Genomic DNA, 15,903 nt, shown 5'->3' on the forward strand with positions numbered 1-15,903 from the left:
GGTCTTTCCCCAAAGGCGGAGCCACAGCCCAATGCCCTGTGCCAGCAGCCCACGGGGAGGGGGGTCGGCGGGGGCGGGAGGAGGGCAATGACGTGGCCGCTGGAAGCCCAGCCTTCAGCCCCCTCCACTGGGATGACTTCACTGCACAGTTGCATTCCGGGAATCCTCAAATCCCAGATCATATTCCCCCCACCCCCTACCCCCACCCCCAGGCTTTTTTACGCTTTTTGGCTCCTCTCTGTTCCCATCGCTAAACAAAGGGAAATCCAACCGGAAAGACTAGACGGGGTGAGCAGCTAGTGTGGTGGGAAGGAGGAGGAGTGAATACTTCGCAGCCCTCAGACTTGCCCTAAATTGGCCAATTTCACATCAATAAGTGCCTCATCCATCACCACCGCCTTTCAGGTGATTTTCTGCGATGGGGTTTCAGGCGGCACTTGGCGTCTTAGGCACAGTCTCTTTACAAAGTCAGTTTTTCCATCATCAAGCCTTCTCAGCCCTGAAATAAAAATAGGCCGAGCTTTGCTACTAAAACAGCCCTTTTTCTATCAGGCCCTGCAACTCAGGAACCCCTCTCAGAGACCTGTATGCTTTGGGGGAGGGGGGAAGAGAGAGGGAGAGAGAGAGAGAGAGAGAGAGAGAGAGAGAGCGAGTGAGCGAGCTAGACACACAGACCTCTAATCTAGCGGGGCCTTACCCTCCCCCTGGCTCCGCTTCCTGGCTCTGTGACCTTGGGGAAGTCACCTTTCGTTTTCCATGACATGGGGAAATTATTATGCCCCGTATTGCCTTGAGGGCCAAACTCGGGTGAGAGTGTTTGGGGAACTGGAATATATTTTATAAACACATATGAGGATTAAGAAAGGGGACAGAATAAAGGCAATCAAAGACTGACTTTAGATGACTCTCATCCATTTCATCTATTTTTTTCTTAATTTAGAAGAGCTCTTAATAATAAAAGCTGATAATAAGTATAACAAAATTCTAGGGGATGCAATATTGCAGCACCATTGACCATGTTTTCTTTTTAGTGGAATATAAAATGCACGTTGTGATTGGTGGTATCTTCGACAGGACGGGATACATTATATATGTTCAACATAACTGACCATTGCAGGAATGTGTGTCGTACCTGGCTTTCTCCGCTTCACATCTTATGGCAACAGTACTGCAGACCGACATAAGCCCTTTGGCCCCGCGCAGTGAGAAGTCCCTGTCCCCCTCTTGTCAGCGTCCAGGTGTGTAGTTATTCCCTCCCCGTGCGTGGCAGACCACACACACACACACACACACACGTGCGCGCTCTCTTCCTAAAGCAGCGGCCACGCCGGCAGGACAGGTGCCTCTGGGCCCACTCAGCAGCTGTGATGCCCACCTGCTGGGCCCCCTCTGGGCAGCTTCTGTGGGAGGTTTCCTCCCCTGCTCTGTGGGTGTGAGTGCACCCCCAGGTCCTGGCCTTCAGGCAGGGACAGGCCAGGGTCTCAGTGTGAGAGCGAGCTTCTCCCCCCCACTCCCACACCCCAAGTTCACGTCCGGGCTCGGACCCCAGTGTCCTCACCTGGAAAAGGGATAACTGGGGATACTTTCCAGGATTGGCACCAGGGAGGGAGGAGCTGCCAGGAGAAGTACCTGCGGAAGGTGCGGGCCAGGTCCGGCTCCCGCCTCTGGGAGGCGCTATTGCCCTGTGCTCTCGGCCGGCGGAACAGCCGGGTCGCCAGGCCCCTTCCCGGCGGGGCGCTGCCTACCTTTGCCACCTCGGACACGTTCTGGAAGGAACCTCGGTCCGTTCCCATAGCGCAAAGGGAGCCGGTGGCATCGTCTCCGGCCGGGGGCGAGGCTCCCAGGCGCGGGGAGGTGCAGGTCGCTGCGCCCGGAGCCCGGCCTCGGGAAGCGCCCGTAAAGGGACTGTGATTACCCGCTCGGCTTGCTCCTCTGGGGCGAGGTGTGAGTTTAACGACGGGGGGCGGGGCGGGGGCCGGGGCGCCGGGGCGGCGGGGAGCCCGGGCGGCGCGGGCCGCGGTGTCAGCGCGCGCTCCTTGACGGCTGGTATTTGGGGAGTAATTGAGCGCGGCGGCCGGCCCGGGGCGAGAGTGGGCCTCCACGAGCAATTAAATGTGATTAGGCCGAGACCTTCGGGATCCAGCTGCGTGATTGATAACCCGGCCGCATTCCTGCCGGGCCCGCGACTTCAAACGGGCGGCCGGCGGCGGGCGGGGCCGGGGGCCGAGCGCGGGGACCTGGCCCTTCCCGGCCCGGCGTTGCCCTTCTCGCCGCGACGCCCACGGCCCCAGGGAGAAACCCGCGGACCTGCCCTCTCCCTGCTCAGGGGTCCCCCGGGCTGGCCCGCCAGGTGCAGCGGGGAGGGCAGGCGCCCAAGGGACGCGGTGGCCAGGAGCCCCCCGCGCCAGGGCGCAGCGCCGGGAGGAGCGAGCAGGGCTGGGCTCCGGAATCCGGCACGAAATCGCTGGAACCGGGGAAGAAAGACTGGGAACAGAGACGGAGTGGGGGGTGGGGAGGAGGTGACAGTGGGAACGAGAATAAATGGAAAACCGAACACTATTCAGAGACGCAAAGGAAGAGCAAAGTGACAGGAAAACAAGAGAAGAAAAGAGCGTAAAAGAAATGAAGGCTATGAGCTTGGGAAGGAATTGTCAGACAGTAAGAAGGTGGGAAAGGAAAAGTGTGAAAACATATAACATGGGACAGACATGGGAAAGAATGAACGGAGGGGAAAGAAGAAAAGAATGAGAAGGAGCCGGGGGGTGGAACTGGAGATGAGAATGGGAAGTCAGACACAAGAATGTGGGAGCTGGAGAGAGAAGCTGGCCTGGGTCCCTGGGTCCCTGGGTCCCTGAGTCCCTGGGTCCCTGGGTCCCTTTCCCAGTCCCCCTGCCAGTCCCTGCCTGTCCTGGGCAATTCCGTACCCAGAACCCGGTGCCCGGGAGAGCTGGCATTTGCCCCCAACAGCCTGACTCCAGCCCAGCCCGGCGGGCTTCTTCCCCTCCAGGCTGCCAGAGGGGCATCCCTCCCCCAAACCCAGAGTGAGCAGGGGGCTCCCTGCACCCCAAGCCTGCCCCCCCCCCCAAGCCTTCAATCCCAAGTTGGAGGCACTGGGGGTTCCGGGCGTGCGGGCCAGGGAACAGTTTCTGTCTGTGCTGACTCCACAGACAGGGTCAAACAGCGTGAAAGAAATCCGAGGGCGCCGTGGCAGGAGCCGGACTTCTAAACCCCTTCCGCCCCGTAGGCTTCAATATTAAACCCCCAGGAGCCGCAGACACTGTATTAATTAGTGCAACCACCCGTGAAAAGTTGGGTTTGGAGCGGCATTCTTTGCCCTGTGTGAAAAACCGAGTCTAAGAAACAATTGTTTGCTTGGCCTGCTGCCGCTGGTAAATTACATAGCGTTAAAAATAATGCTTTTCATATTAGGCACCAATTAAAGGTCGGGGCCGCTTTAAAACAAGAGAGGGAGGGGGAATCAAAGAAAATATAAAAATGTTCTTTCAAGAGTTATGGGAGGTTAATAAAGTGTGTCTGTTGGAGGGAGCCTACTTAGCCCCCAGCTACAGCCAGGCTGGAGCCGCCGCAATTGGGTCTCAATAAGATAATGATATTCCTTTCTCTGCTATTAAAAGCCTCCCAGTGCAAACTTAAAATGATTTATTTAATTTAGGAAATTATGAGGTGTAACTTCAAAGCCCGAGCCGTTAGTAATGGAAAATACCAGGTTGTTTAAAATTATAATAATAATTGTTTGGGACATCAAAGTGTTTTCATCAACAAATGCAGAGGGTCCGGAGGAGGGAGGAGGGAGGCGGAGGAGGTGGATGGAGTTTGGATTTGATTATTAGGAGCCTTATCGGGGCCGGGTTCAGGATCCCCGAAGCCCGCGCCTGGGTCTGCTTTGAAGCGGGGCTATTTTGGAAAGTAATTTTCCTGCTTTTTATTTAGTTCCTAGCAGGGCGGAGGGGAGAGGGGCTGGGGGGGGGGGGGAGCCGGGGAGAGGGGTCCAGGACTTGACAGCCGACTTCTCCTCCCAGCCCTCCGACCAGCTTCATTAAAGATGCCCGCAGCATCGCCAAGTGGGAAAAATTGTTTTACTGAACGTTGAAGGGGAAACGGGGTAATCAACTTCACTACCCAGGCCCTGTGATTTCAGAGGGTGGGGTGTGTGTGTGTGTGTGTGAGAGAGAGAGAGAGAGAGAGAGAGAGAGAGAGAGAGAGAGAGAGAGAGAGAGAGAGAGCGCCATGGCTCTTTTATGCAGGAGGTTTATGTTTATTCCAAACCCAGCAGTGGAGCGGGAGTGGGGGTGGGGAATGGCCTCTCCAACCCGTGGCAAATGAGCGGCTTTTATGGCGAAGAATGGCCGTGGGAGTTTCATTCGGGCGGGCGAGGTCCCCTCAAAGGCAGGGCCCTCTTTTCAAGCGGGCCAGGCGGGCGGGCAGAGGGTTTGCGTTGTGCCGGAGCCTCTTCCCGCCAGGCCTTCTCGCCTACCTGCAGGCCCTGCCCGCACCCCCTCCTAGACTGAGCCCAGGTCCCAGGAGAGAGGGAAACGGGGTCCTGGGTGGGGACACCCCCCCCCCCCCCCCGCAGTGAGGGAGGAGGACGGGATGCAGAGAGAGGCCCAGACCCGGGTCCTCAGGGCTTGGGGATGGGGACGGCGGCGGCGGTGCAGGCCCCGCATCAGGTCTGAGGCTCCTGCGTGGCCGCCGTGGCCAACCCGCAGCCCACCACGCGCTGGCCCTGTGCTCAGGGAGCCGCCTCGGCCTCGGGCTCCTCCTCCCGCGGCTGTGCAGTCGCTACATGCGGCAGAGAGAAGGGCTAGCTCCACACCTAGGGGCTCAGAACAGGGTCCCCTCCTTCCTTCCCCTTTGCGGAAAGCAGAGCTGTTTCTGGGAAGCTTTGGATGAAAGCGGGAAGAACGCGGGGGTGAGGGCCTGTGTGCTGGCCTCCAGCAGCCCCTGCAAGGAGGTCCAGGGCCGGGCTGCGGGGTTCTGGGGAGTCAGGGGCCTTCTGCCCGAAGGTTGCTGGTCTGGTCTCTGACGGCATAACGGGCCCTCCGCAGCGGGGACCCCAGGACGGCCGAACCAGCTCCCTGGGAGGCTCAGAGGACCCCAGAGCCAGGCAAGGTCCCCGCAACCTGGCTCAGCCCTCAGCTCAGCGACCCCCTCCATGCCGAGTGCCTGTGTCTGAGCCTGAGCCTTGGGGATGTGGGGCTTCTGTTGTAATGCGCCGTCGCCCAGGCGTCTCCCTTCACCCCACAGGCCCAGCAGCCACAGCCACCGTTCTCCCAGCAGCACTGGGGCTAAGGACCCCCCTCCCAGGCAGCCCGGTCTCCCAACTCCCTCCTGGGCTCGGATCCCTGAGGCTGCGGGGTCCCAGTGCCGGGAAGGGAAGCTGGGGAGACGGCTAACTGGGGACCCAAGGAGGCGGCTGATGGCGGACCCTGAAGGGCTTTGGGCTTTGGCAAGCGCATCCCTTAAGCGAGGAAGGCGGACTGGGGCCGGGGTTGGAAGTTGGGGCTGGGAGGCCCGCCAGAGGGCGAGGTGGCACAGTTGGGAAGGTCTGGGCACTTCCGTGGGCTCTGCCAGGAACGGAGCCGGGTTCGGGCACCTGGTGCAGGGCTGTGAGGCCTGAGGCTCGCGGCCATCCGCAAGAAAATGCGGGCCAAAGCGCCGGTCCCCCAGTGCCAGGTGCCGGCCTCCCGCCTTCTGGGTTCCCAGGGGCTTCTCATCAGACCGGGGGAGGTGAGGCACCGCAGCCTCCTCACTCACTGGTGCATCGGAAAGTGGCCTTGAAGGTGCCCTCCCCTCAGCCCCCTGCCCACTAGCCACTTGTTTGGATAGGGATGCCTCAGGCCCAGGCCTGACCCCCTTTCTGTATCCAGCGGAGGGAGGCTGCAAAGCTGCAAAGCGAAGGAGACTCCAATGAACCAGTCCCCCTCAAACCACCGGAGAGAGGATTAGTCGGGGACTGTTGGGGGAAGAGGCTGGAATGGGGAAGGGGGCCTCTGTGAGACCCTCCACAGGGCACCAGTCACCACCCCCATTTGCCAGGAGCCATGGGCTCTTCCCTCAGAGCCAATTTGCTGCTGTTTTGATAGATGGTAAATTTCAAGTTCAGGATTTCCCCTTGACCATCTAGAGTCTCCCATGCTGGCGGCCCTCACCCTGCACCTTTCTCCCAAGCTCATCTTTCACTGGAGTTTCCAAAACTCCACTTCTTTTCCAAGAGTAACCCAAGCTGCAGGGGAAATATTTCAAAGGATTTTGCTGTTTTCAATGGACCGCCCACTCCCCTCCCCGCTGAATCTGGCCAAAACTCTTGATTGATTCGCATTCAAATAATAAAAATCAACAGCCTTCCTCCCCCCATTTGGGTGGCATTTTTTGAGCAAAGCCCAAGGAAGAACCCAGAGAGATTGCCTCTTGAAATAATTAAATTGGGACAAACTTTACTGCAATAAAACAAATGTTTAATTTAATTCGGAATAAGAGATAAGAAATAACTCTTCAATAAAATATATAAAATTATACAAGACACCCTTTCAAAGGGATGAAGTATACTGGTTGGGGGAAGGTGGGGCGGGGAGATGAATGGGAAGATGCAATACCAGGGAGCTAAGTGGGTTCTTAGCAAGTCAAAACATGGCTTCTCCCTCGGCCCCCAACATGTTAAAAAAGGATATAAATTTTCCTAATACGTTTAGCACATACAATAGGTACACACACAGAGAAAGCAGGATTTTTCTTTCTTTCTGGATCTATTCATTGTCCAAGAATATGTAGCATATAGGTAATGGTTACAAGACATTTATTTAAGCAGAGAATTAACTACACCCCTCCCTCCCCCATCACTTTTGCAACGTGTGAGGACTGACCCAGAGCATTTCACAGAACCATCAATTCCTCCGGACAATGATCTGAAATGGAGTTAAGCAACAGCCTGGAGGGAAGTACTTCCATTTCCCACTTTACCCCGAGGCTGGCTCAGTCTTCTCAGCCCCCTTTTATTGATCTTACCACCCCCCCCAAAAAAAGGAAACGTTTAACTGGTAGCAATGTGGCAATGTGCAGGGGGGGGGCAAACAGGGCCCAATGTGTAGCCGCTAATTAGTCGAGTGCATGGAAGACTGTACGTGGCCTGTGCCTGTCGCCCGGAGGAATGTCTCCCTATGGGTGGCCTATGCACTTTGTGTCTAATTCTAATATCTGTTTTCCTTAAGCAACAGCCAGTCATCCCACCCAAATCACTACATTTCAGCAATTTTAGAAAACAATTTGTCTCCCCCTCTAAGAAGAAAAAAAAACCCACACAAATGAACGTCAGCAGTCTGTTAGGGTGATATACATAAAAAAGTATATATATAAATTTCGCCTTTCAAAATAACTTGGATTTTGACGTCCGCTGTATAAAAATGCGTTCTGTTTCGTGATATATATTTATATATAAAAACCATCAGAGCCAATCTTTGTGAGGAGAAGGGGGTGTCTGGGAAATGACACCAAGAACACGGAGCTTGGGGTCTCCAGCCCCCAGGACGAAGGCGGCGGCGGCGGCCTGGCTGCTCGGGGTGGTGCGTGTGAGGTTGGCAGAGCCGGGCGCTTCCTGGCGAGGGCGGGGGACCCATGGAACACGCCTCGTCCTGTCCCGGAGTCCGCGGGCAGTCGTCCTTAGGAGAGATGGTACATGCCATACCCCACAGGAGTGGCGTAGAGTCCCACGGGCGGGATGGGGAGCACAGGTCTATGGAAAGGGTAGGACGCGCCGTAGAGGGAGGCTGCCTGCAGCGGCGAGTTGATGGGGAAAGGGAGGCTGAAGCCGGAGGGCAGCATGGGCTTCGCGGCCATTTTCAGCTTTTCCAGTTCGGCCTCCTGCAGTCTTTTCGCCTTGGCCCTCCGGTTCTGGAACCAGATTTTGACCTGGGTCTCTGTGAGGTTCAGCGAGCTGGAGAACTCGGCGCGCTCGGCGATGGAGAGGTACTGCTTCTGCCGGAACTTGCGCTCCAGCGCCAGGAGCTGGGACGTGGTGAAGGGCGTGCGCGGCTTCCGGTTGGTCTTGTGCTTGCGCAGGGTGCAGGTGGTGGGGCTCAGGTGTCCTGGGGGCAGAGAGGGAGCGGTTAGCAAGGCCAGGGCCCCCTCTTCATCTTCCAGACTCCTTTGTCAGAGCCAGGTGTGGGTGGGGGGAGGAGGATGGAGGACCATATTTAAATAGATAAATTACTTCATTTTAAAAAATTGATATTTAAATAGATAAATTACTTCATCTTAAAAAATTGAGGCTTTTGCTAAAACGTTTGGGAATTTAATGGTGTAACAGAACTTTATGGGAAATAAACAGCCTTAGAGCAATGGAAATAGAACTCCTGAGAACAGACCTCTCCTAAGTCAAGGGAGTCAAGTGGTTGGTTCCTAAGATCAAAACCCCATCTCTTCTGAGCTTAATTTCTCCTCATTAAAATGGGGGGGGGGGGGGAGTTCAGTTGGTTAGAGCAGCTTCCTGAAAAGCCAAGGTTTGGGTTGGACCCCTGGTCAGGGCACATACAAGAATTAACCAATGAATGCACAAATAAGTGGAACAACACATCAATGTTTCTCTCCCTCCCTCCCTCTTCTTCTCTTGCTCTAAAACCAGAAATCAATAATATGGGGGATGGATTCCGAATAGTCCTCACTTCCCGCGGATGCTGACAAAATCGCGTATGGGAAAGAAAATGAGAAGGGTCTTCTGAAGGCGGGCGGCTCCCTCTCTGCCCCGCGGACGCCTTGGGCCGTATCCGCACACTGGCGGAGGGTAACCCTGCAGAGAGGGTCTGTGGTAAATTAACAGCATCTTGCGAGGGGGGAGCAGCCCCACGCAGTAAACCGCCACAGCTGTCATTCCATCCGTCTACAGATGATAAAACTTGAACATCACTTTACAGATGTGGGCTGAGCTTTTTGGCCGGGTGCTTCTGGGATATAAACTGTACCAAGGAGAGAAAAATTAGCTCGCCCATAAACGTAAATGTCAGGGGAAATCAGGCCGCCTCGCCTGGGGATGGAGAGCATGTGATGACATCTTAGTCATCCGGCCCATTATGCCGTGGTGTGGAGCCAACGTGTAAATGCTTCGTTTGTCGCCAGGGTTCGGAGAGGCAATAACAAGCCAAATGAAGGTACGCCAGCAGCATCAGACTCCGTGCCTCACTGGACTCGATGACAAGCCACGGGACTGGCCGGGCACCTCGCAGTCCCAGGGCATCAGCTCACTCAGGGCTTCCTTCCTCGAGGGGAGGGGAGGGGGGAGGGGGAGGGGGAGGCGGGAGGCACTGGGGGGCAGGTTGCTAAACAATTAACTGGCTGCGTTTGGCTTTTACGAGCTATGCTAATTTTCCAAGTGGAGCCGCAGTTACAATAACTGCAAGGACTCAGGGGGAGAATGTCGCATTTCTTGTTTTGTTACTTTGGTGGCCCAAGAGTTTACACTTCGTACGGGAGGGTGACACAGCACAGGTCCCAGCCCAGCCGCCGCTTCCAGCAAGCAGTGGACCTGTCCCGGGTGACATGACCAACCATCACGTTAAGTGACTGACAGAAAGAGGTAGTGGGTTCGGCAACCAACCAGAAAGCCAGCATTCTGGGAGGGGTGGGCGAGAAGGACCACAGAGACGTACCTGCAAACGCTAATCCCTAAGTGAACCAGGGCACCTGCTCCTTAACGTACAAATAACCCTAACCACACTGTCGGCGCCTCCAGGACCCGGACGTCCTCAGCCTCGCAAATGGCCGGGCTCTGGAGGGCCCAGCGGCAGGGGTTCGGGTCCCCAGCTCCCAGCGTCTCAGCAGGATCCTGCGCTAAGTGGGAAAGCAACTCCAGTTCCCGGCACAGTCCCTCCTGGGGGCTACATGTGAGTTATGAAATCCGGGAGACGGGCATCAAAGCCGAAAAGTTGGGACGCTTCCTCTTGGCCCCCCACTCCTCCTCCCACCTCCCACCTCCCCCCCCCCCCCCATTTTAAACCAAGCAGAGGAAGGATGCGATTATACAAAGCAAAACAGCATTTATCCCACTTCCTCTGAATAACAAAACCAGGCCAGGGCGGGTGGCTCCCTCCCGCCCCAGGCTCCTTCCCTGGGAGCTCCCAGGACCTGGCTCCTACTCCCGCACTCCTGTGGCCTCTGCAGGCCCCAAGCACCAATAACCCACTTTTTGTTTTAAAATGAAGTCCTTTCTCGGAATCTCCAGCTTTTCTTATGGGAAGGTCAGCTCCAGGGCCCAAGGTGGCCTTACTTAGCAGGGAAGCTGGGTTACACTCTGTGGTGGGGCTGTTTACCGAGGTCAGTGAGGGAATGGCCATCCCAGAACCTGGAGGCCTGAGGAAGTGGGACTTCTGACCTCTGGACATGTCTCCCTGGAAGGCCCGAAGCTGCCTGTGCCGCGGGGCATATGGGCCCAGGCCTAGGAACCCGTGGGGCACTCAATAGTTGTCAAACATATGAAGTCCCTTAAAGTTCCCGAGCCTCTACTTCCCCATCAATAAAATGGGTAAGCAATACTGATCACGCGGTGAGGTTCCGGGCAAGGCATTTTAGAATGTCCAGAGGAGCCCCGTCATTCTGTGGCGCCCGGTTTCTTTCTGTGAAGCCAAGCTGGGTGTGTTGAATCCTCTGAACTCGGCTGCAAAGTCCTCATCTGTTCCCAGGAGGCCGGCTCTGGCCACAGAGATCAGATAAGATAACATGGTTAAAAGTGCCATAAAGCACTGAGCAAACTTGTATTTAAATTCTTTGAGTCCTTAATCTCCACGCCCTTTGAATCTTTTGGAGTTTCTATCAGGGTGGAGAGAGACGCCGGCGGGGACAGCCTCCGACGCCAGGTAGATGGCCCGGTTTTGTTCACAAAATGCTGTGCACCTCCAGCCTCCAGGGCTGACGGGTGGAAGTGGAGAGAGAGGCGTCTCCTGACTTTGCATAAAAAGCCCCTCCACAAGCCCCCTCTTGCCCACCTTTCCCAGAGGTACAGCGGGCAGAGAACTCTTAAAGGCCCAGAGAGAGACTTAAAGTAGTGGGGAATGACTTCCAACCTGCAGAAGGCCCCAGGGCCCCAACATGGATGCTGAAGCTGAAGGCGTCACCCCTCTCCTGGGCCAACTCCCCGCCCGCCCGCCTCATTGCAGGAAGCGGGGTGCGAGTGTGAGGACCTCTGCTGGGTCCCTCTGGGGAGAAGGACCCAAGGTCTGGGGCTAGGGCACCCCAGAGCAGCCTGGCTCGGACACCAGGGCCCCGGCCCCACTTCGGCCACTGCCAGTCAAGTCAGTCTTCTTAAAATAAAGCCTGGGTGTCTCAGAAAGGGGGCAGCCCCAGGTCCCGCCTCTGCCTGCGCCTCGGGGCTCCAGCGATGACTGGGGTCTGCTGAGCTGGGCGCCCAGGGAAGCCTTTCATGATCACTAAGCCAAGCGGGGCACCCCTCGCTTCAGCCCGGGCCCGCTCCCAGCGAAGCTCGGGACTTCTTCGCCGAGGTGCCGGCGGCGGGGACATCAGCCCCGCATCAGCCTCTGCCGCCTTCCCTTCGCGGGGTGCTGCTTCGACGCCCGCGGGATCCAGGGGAGATCAGGTTGTCCACCCAATATCGGGCTAGATTTCAGCTGGCTCATCGTTAAAAGGAGGGCACACCCCGAGGGGCTGTGAACTTCACACCCCCCTTCACTCCCCAGACGCTGGTGGCAGCGAAACAAAATAAGCGAAGTGGCCGAAGCGCAGGGCCGGGGGCTAGAGAAACCCAAGGAGGCCACCCGCAAACCCAGCGAGGGTTCGCCCGCCCCGACCAGCGAGTCGGCAGCTGCGCGCGGCCCTCTGCACAGCGAGGGGACCCGGGCCACGCGCTGCGCCAGTGCCCGCGGGTGTCCAGGATGCAGCCGACGCGCGGAACTCGGGGGATACCCGGGGCCCGAACCAGCTGCGCCTGCTCTCCGGGGCGCACGGTGCCGGGGGCTCTCCGAACCCCCTGCCTGGAAACCCGCCCCGGCTCCCTCCAGCACCCGGCGTCCCCGCCCGGGCGCGCACTCACTCGGCGGCGGCGAGTATCTGCCGGGCTCCTGCATCCACGCCGCTCCGTCTTCGGAGTTTTCCGACTTGACCGAGGCGGTCTCGAAGGGCTTGACCAGCGACCCGGGGCTGTGCGCTTCGCGGGCGCCGTGTCCCGGCAGCAGCAGCGGCCGCAGGGTGGCCGCGGCGGAGGCGCTCTCGGCGGGCCGCGGGGACGCCTCCTTGGGCGGCTTCTTGTCCGACATGAGCGCCTCCACGCTGAAGGGCAGGCTGGAGACCTTGACGCGGCGCTCCTCCGCCGCCACCTCGGCGCCCCCGGGCCCCGGGCCCGGCCCGGCCCCTAGCGCCGGGCCCTCCTCATCCGACGAAAACAGGTCCTTGCCTTTGGACGGAGAAGCCATGACTTCTCTGCCCCACGTAGGTCCCGGCGCGCGACTCGGCTGGCAGCCCGGCAGCGGCGACTCAAACTTTTTGGGGGGGAGACGGGAGGGGCGCGCCGGGAGCCGAGCCTTTCCTCCAAGGGGAAGTGGGAGACTCGGGCCCGCCAATCCGCGCCGGCCCTGGCGTTGACGTCACGAACGCGCGCCTCCCATTGGCTCTGGCGGCAGAGGCTGGTCCTTTCTCCCCTCCCCCCTGTTTGAAATAAATTAGGAGTTAATTACAGGAGCAGTCAGCAGAGTTGTTATTAGGCGATCCCTCAAGGGTTATAATCACGCCAAAGCTGAAAAGTCCAAGGCGTAATTAAGGCCGATTATTTAAAAAGGAAGTTCTCCGAGTCCCATTTCTTCTCTCTTTTGACCCCTCTTTTGAAAAGGCGCCCCGGGTCTGTATCACACCCCCCCCCCACCCCCCCCCGCCCCCCCCGCCGCTGGAACACGTTTCAAGTCTGCAGCTAATATTGCAAAAACAAGTAGGAAGCGCCTACTATGCGCCAAAACTGGGCTACCTGCGCAACTCTAGGGGCCGGCACTGAACCGGGCCAGCCCCCCGGAGCGAAAGGGAGCAGCAATGGGGCGCTCCGCGGAGGAGTTCGCTCTCAGTGAGTGCCAGTGGGCGCCCGCTGTTACCTAAGCGCCTGGCAGAGGAGAGGCCACAGAGAGCCCCGGAGGGGGTCAGGGGCTGCCCTCTCCCGCACAGTCCCGACTGGACAAACGAAGACAGTGCTCCCCACGTCTTCCACGCGAGGAGGAAACCAGTGCACTCTTGGAGTCCCTGGGGTTCCTTTTCCCTGAACCCCCTTGCTGGCGGCTCCTGCGGGCTTTTCCTCCGGCCCAGGCGCATTCTGTGTTCCTGCGTTTGTCTGGGCCTGTGTTTGTCCTGTGCGTTTGGGTGCCAGTATTTGCCTTGGAGGAGGACAAGGGAAGAACAGGCATGATACGATCTAATGCCTTCCTCCCTCTTGCGAGTCTCAGAGACTCAGGGCTCCCAGGTTGCACACCCCAGGCCTCTGGACCTTTTGGGGAAGCACATTTCATACATTACACCTGGTTTTAAAAGGAAGGAAGGAAAAGAGAGAAAGAGAGAGAGAATCTCACCCCACGCCCAATTGTACCTGGGTAGTTCCATCTCAAGCCTTACTGACGACTGCCTCTGCTTCTCTGCCGGGAAGGGGAGAGCGAGCTTCACTGCACAGAGGCCTGGGATGTCTGCAGGCCGCAGGCCGCTGGGCCAAGACTCCAATGACTCCTGGGCGGCAGCTGCTTTTATCTGCATCGGAACCATTTTTTTCTGCAAGTGAGGAGGGAAACAGAAGTCCCCCAGCTCAGGGCCGTGCACACAGCACCAGTTACCAGAGCCTTGTAAGGAAGGGACATTGTTTGTGGTACTGAAATGGCCAAGGCTTGGAGGCTCCTAGCACTTCAAGTCTTAGAAACTTGACCCCCAGACCCACTGCCAGAGCACCTCTCTGATGCCCTGCTTCCTCCCCCGGCCTGTGCACACCCCCCCCCCCCCCTCCCAGCCTGGAGTGAAACTGCTGGGTAGGGGAGGCAAACAGGCATTATCTGAATCTCCAAGGAGAAAAACAGCCTGCATGGCCGGCTAATTCGGCACGATTTAGAAACTGTCCTGGAAACTTAAAGACTGAAGAAGTCCTAACCATGGCCTTCTGAACCCTCTGCTCCCTCCCCCTCCACAAGGAACAAGCACATTCTTTTCTCTTTTTTTTCTTCAACAAAGTAGAAAATCAGAGAAAGTTCAACAACAACAACTGTGAGAGCTACCTGGGGACGTGTGCATTCCCCCTGAGTCACATCTGATGATGGGTGGCTTGATATGCATCTCCAATACCCGACGGTAAAGCCAGATGATGGCCTGTGCCTCCAAGAGAGGCGCCCTGCCCGGTGCAGGCTGCATGTCTTGGAAGCAAACCTGAAATTCGTTGAGCCCCCAGGTGCCACAGTGCACCAAAGGCTCCGGCTGTCAGTTGGGCTGTACCCAGGCACCGCTTTCTAGCTCTGCAAACTCCTTGTTCATATTTATCCATTTCCCAGGCTCATTCCTGTGAAATTAAAATAAAAAGCCACAGTGCTGGAGCCCTTTTATTTTGATGGATGAACTTTTCAGGAAAAGGGGAAGCCATGTTCTCCTCCTGGTGTCCAGACAGGAAAAGAAATGCATGAGGCCAGAAATAGGAAAATGGTAGAGATGAAAACAAAACAAACAAACAAACTCCTGGTGCCGGAAGCCAGGGTGCCAAGCTGCCTGTGAATAGGAGAGATGCCCAGGGGGCAACTAGCCTGCCCAAGGGTCTTCTGCAGCTCCCTCCCCAGCGCCCTGCTGGGTGGGGACATTCAGGAAAGGGACTCACTTCTGCTGGGAGAAGGGTGGGACTTCAGCACAGGGGAACCCTTTCGGAAGAGCGCTGTCCGCCACTCCTGCGGAGGCTGCGTTTTCCTGGCGTCCTGGCCGGGACCTTGGGCACCTCACTCTGCCCCCGCGCCCCTCAGCCTGCTTCCTAGTCCCTGAAGTAAGAGAGAAGCCCTACCTGAGACGGTTCTTATGGTGATTACATTCAATAGGCTACATAAAGGTGTAGGGGAATCAATAGAAAACATTGTATATCCAAAGCGGTAACAATCTATCCACTGCTTTCTCTCGGCCAGCTCCCCAAAACCAGGCGCACCGCCGCCTGCGTGCAGCTCACTGTGGCTTCTTTGTAAAACCTCCCGGGCTGAGAACTTGGGGCGGCTGGGGACGTGCATCCCTCAGCGGAGTCAGAGTCGGTGCAGCCCGTAGCGGAGGGCCGGCTTTGGCTCTTAGGGGGCACTCCCTAAGGTGACATACTCGTAGGCGGGAAGGTGGGCTCCCAGCGGGAGCTCAGTCACACCAAGCCTCAGCGCTCCAGGGTGCGTTAGTGCCTGGACCGGTCCCCCGCATCTCATCTGTCCTAACACACCGTTCGGGGCGGGATTATTTTCTCCATGTCCCAGGTGGAAAGCCCAAGGTTAGGACGCACTGAGTGTGCAGCCCCGGGTCACGCAGGTAAGAAGTGGGGACCCGGGGATGGCCGGGCGCGGCCCAGGCCCCGGCGCGCGCACCCGCAGCCTCCACGTTCCGCGCCCCCGGGCAGGTTGCAGGCGCCGGGGCCCGTGTGGAGCAGCGGGCACGCGCACCGCGAGTCCCGGGCGGAAACTCGCCTGCAAACCGCGGAGGACGCACGCGGGCCGCAGCGCTAGCAGCGCCCGGACGGAGCGCCGGGTCCCCGCGGCTGGGGGGAGGCGGGGGAGGGGCGAGGGAGGGGGCCGTAGACGGGCCTGGGCTGCGGGCAGGCGCCAGGCGCGGGGAGATGAAAGGCGGGCTCCGGGGAAGGGGCTGCGCCGGGTGACCGGCTCCAGCCGCGCCGGCCGCCCCGCCCCCGCCCCGCCCCGCCCCGGC

The 15,903-nt window shown here is 58.1% G+C and overlaps 1 protein-coding gene across 1 annotated transcript; it reads right to left on the reverse strand.

Annotated features, from left to right (window-relative positions):
- Positions 1–6,454: 6,454 nt before the first annotated feature.
- MSX2 (msh homeobox 2) lies at positions 6,455–12,526 on the reverse strand. Its single transcript, XM_036315169.1, has 2 exons — positions 12,050–12,526; positions 6,455–8,099 (listed from the first exon to the last, which is right to left on the reverse strand). The coding sequence occupies exons 1-2, from the start codon at positions 12,426–12,428 to the stop codon at positions 7,675–7,677; spliced, it is 804 nt and encodes a 267-aa protein (XP_036171062.1). The 5' UTR covers positions 12,429–12,526; the 3' UTR covers positions 6,455–7,674.
- Between the last annotated feature and the right edge of the window lie 3,377 nt (positions 12,527–15,903).

Source organism: Myotis myotis, unplaced genomic scaffold, assembly GCF_014108235.1.
Source record: "Myotis myotis isolate mMyoMyo1 unplaced genomic scaffold, mMyoMyo1.p scaffold_m19_p_6, whole genome shotgun sequence".
NCBI lineage: Eukaryota > Metazoa > Chordata > Mammalia > Chiroptera > Vespertilionidae > Myotis > Myotis myotis.

What these genes read in the sequence shown, in the direction of transcription:
- MSX2 (XM_036315169.1), bottom strand. Translation starts at nt 12,428, where the DNA reads ATGGCTTCTCCGTCCAAAGGCAAGGACCTGTTTTCGTCGGATGAGGAG. An exon ending in CAGATACTCGCCGCCGCCGA is followed by an intron (nt 8,100 to 12,049) that starts GTGAGTGCGCGC and finishes CTCTGCCCCCAG; the next exon opens with GACACCTGAGCCCCACCACC.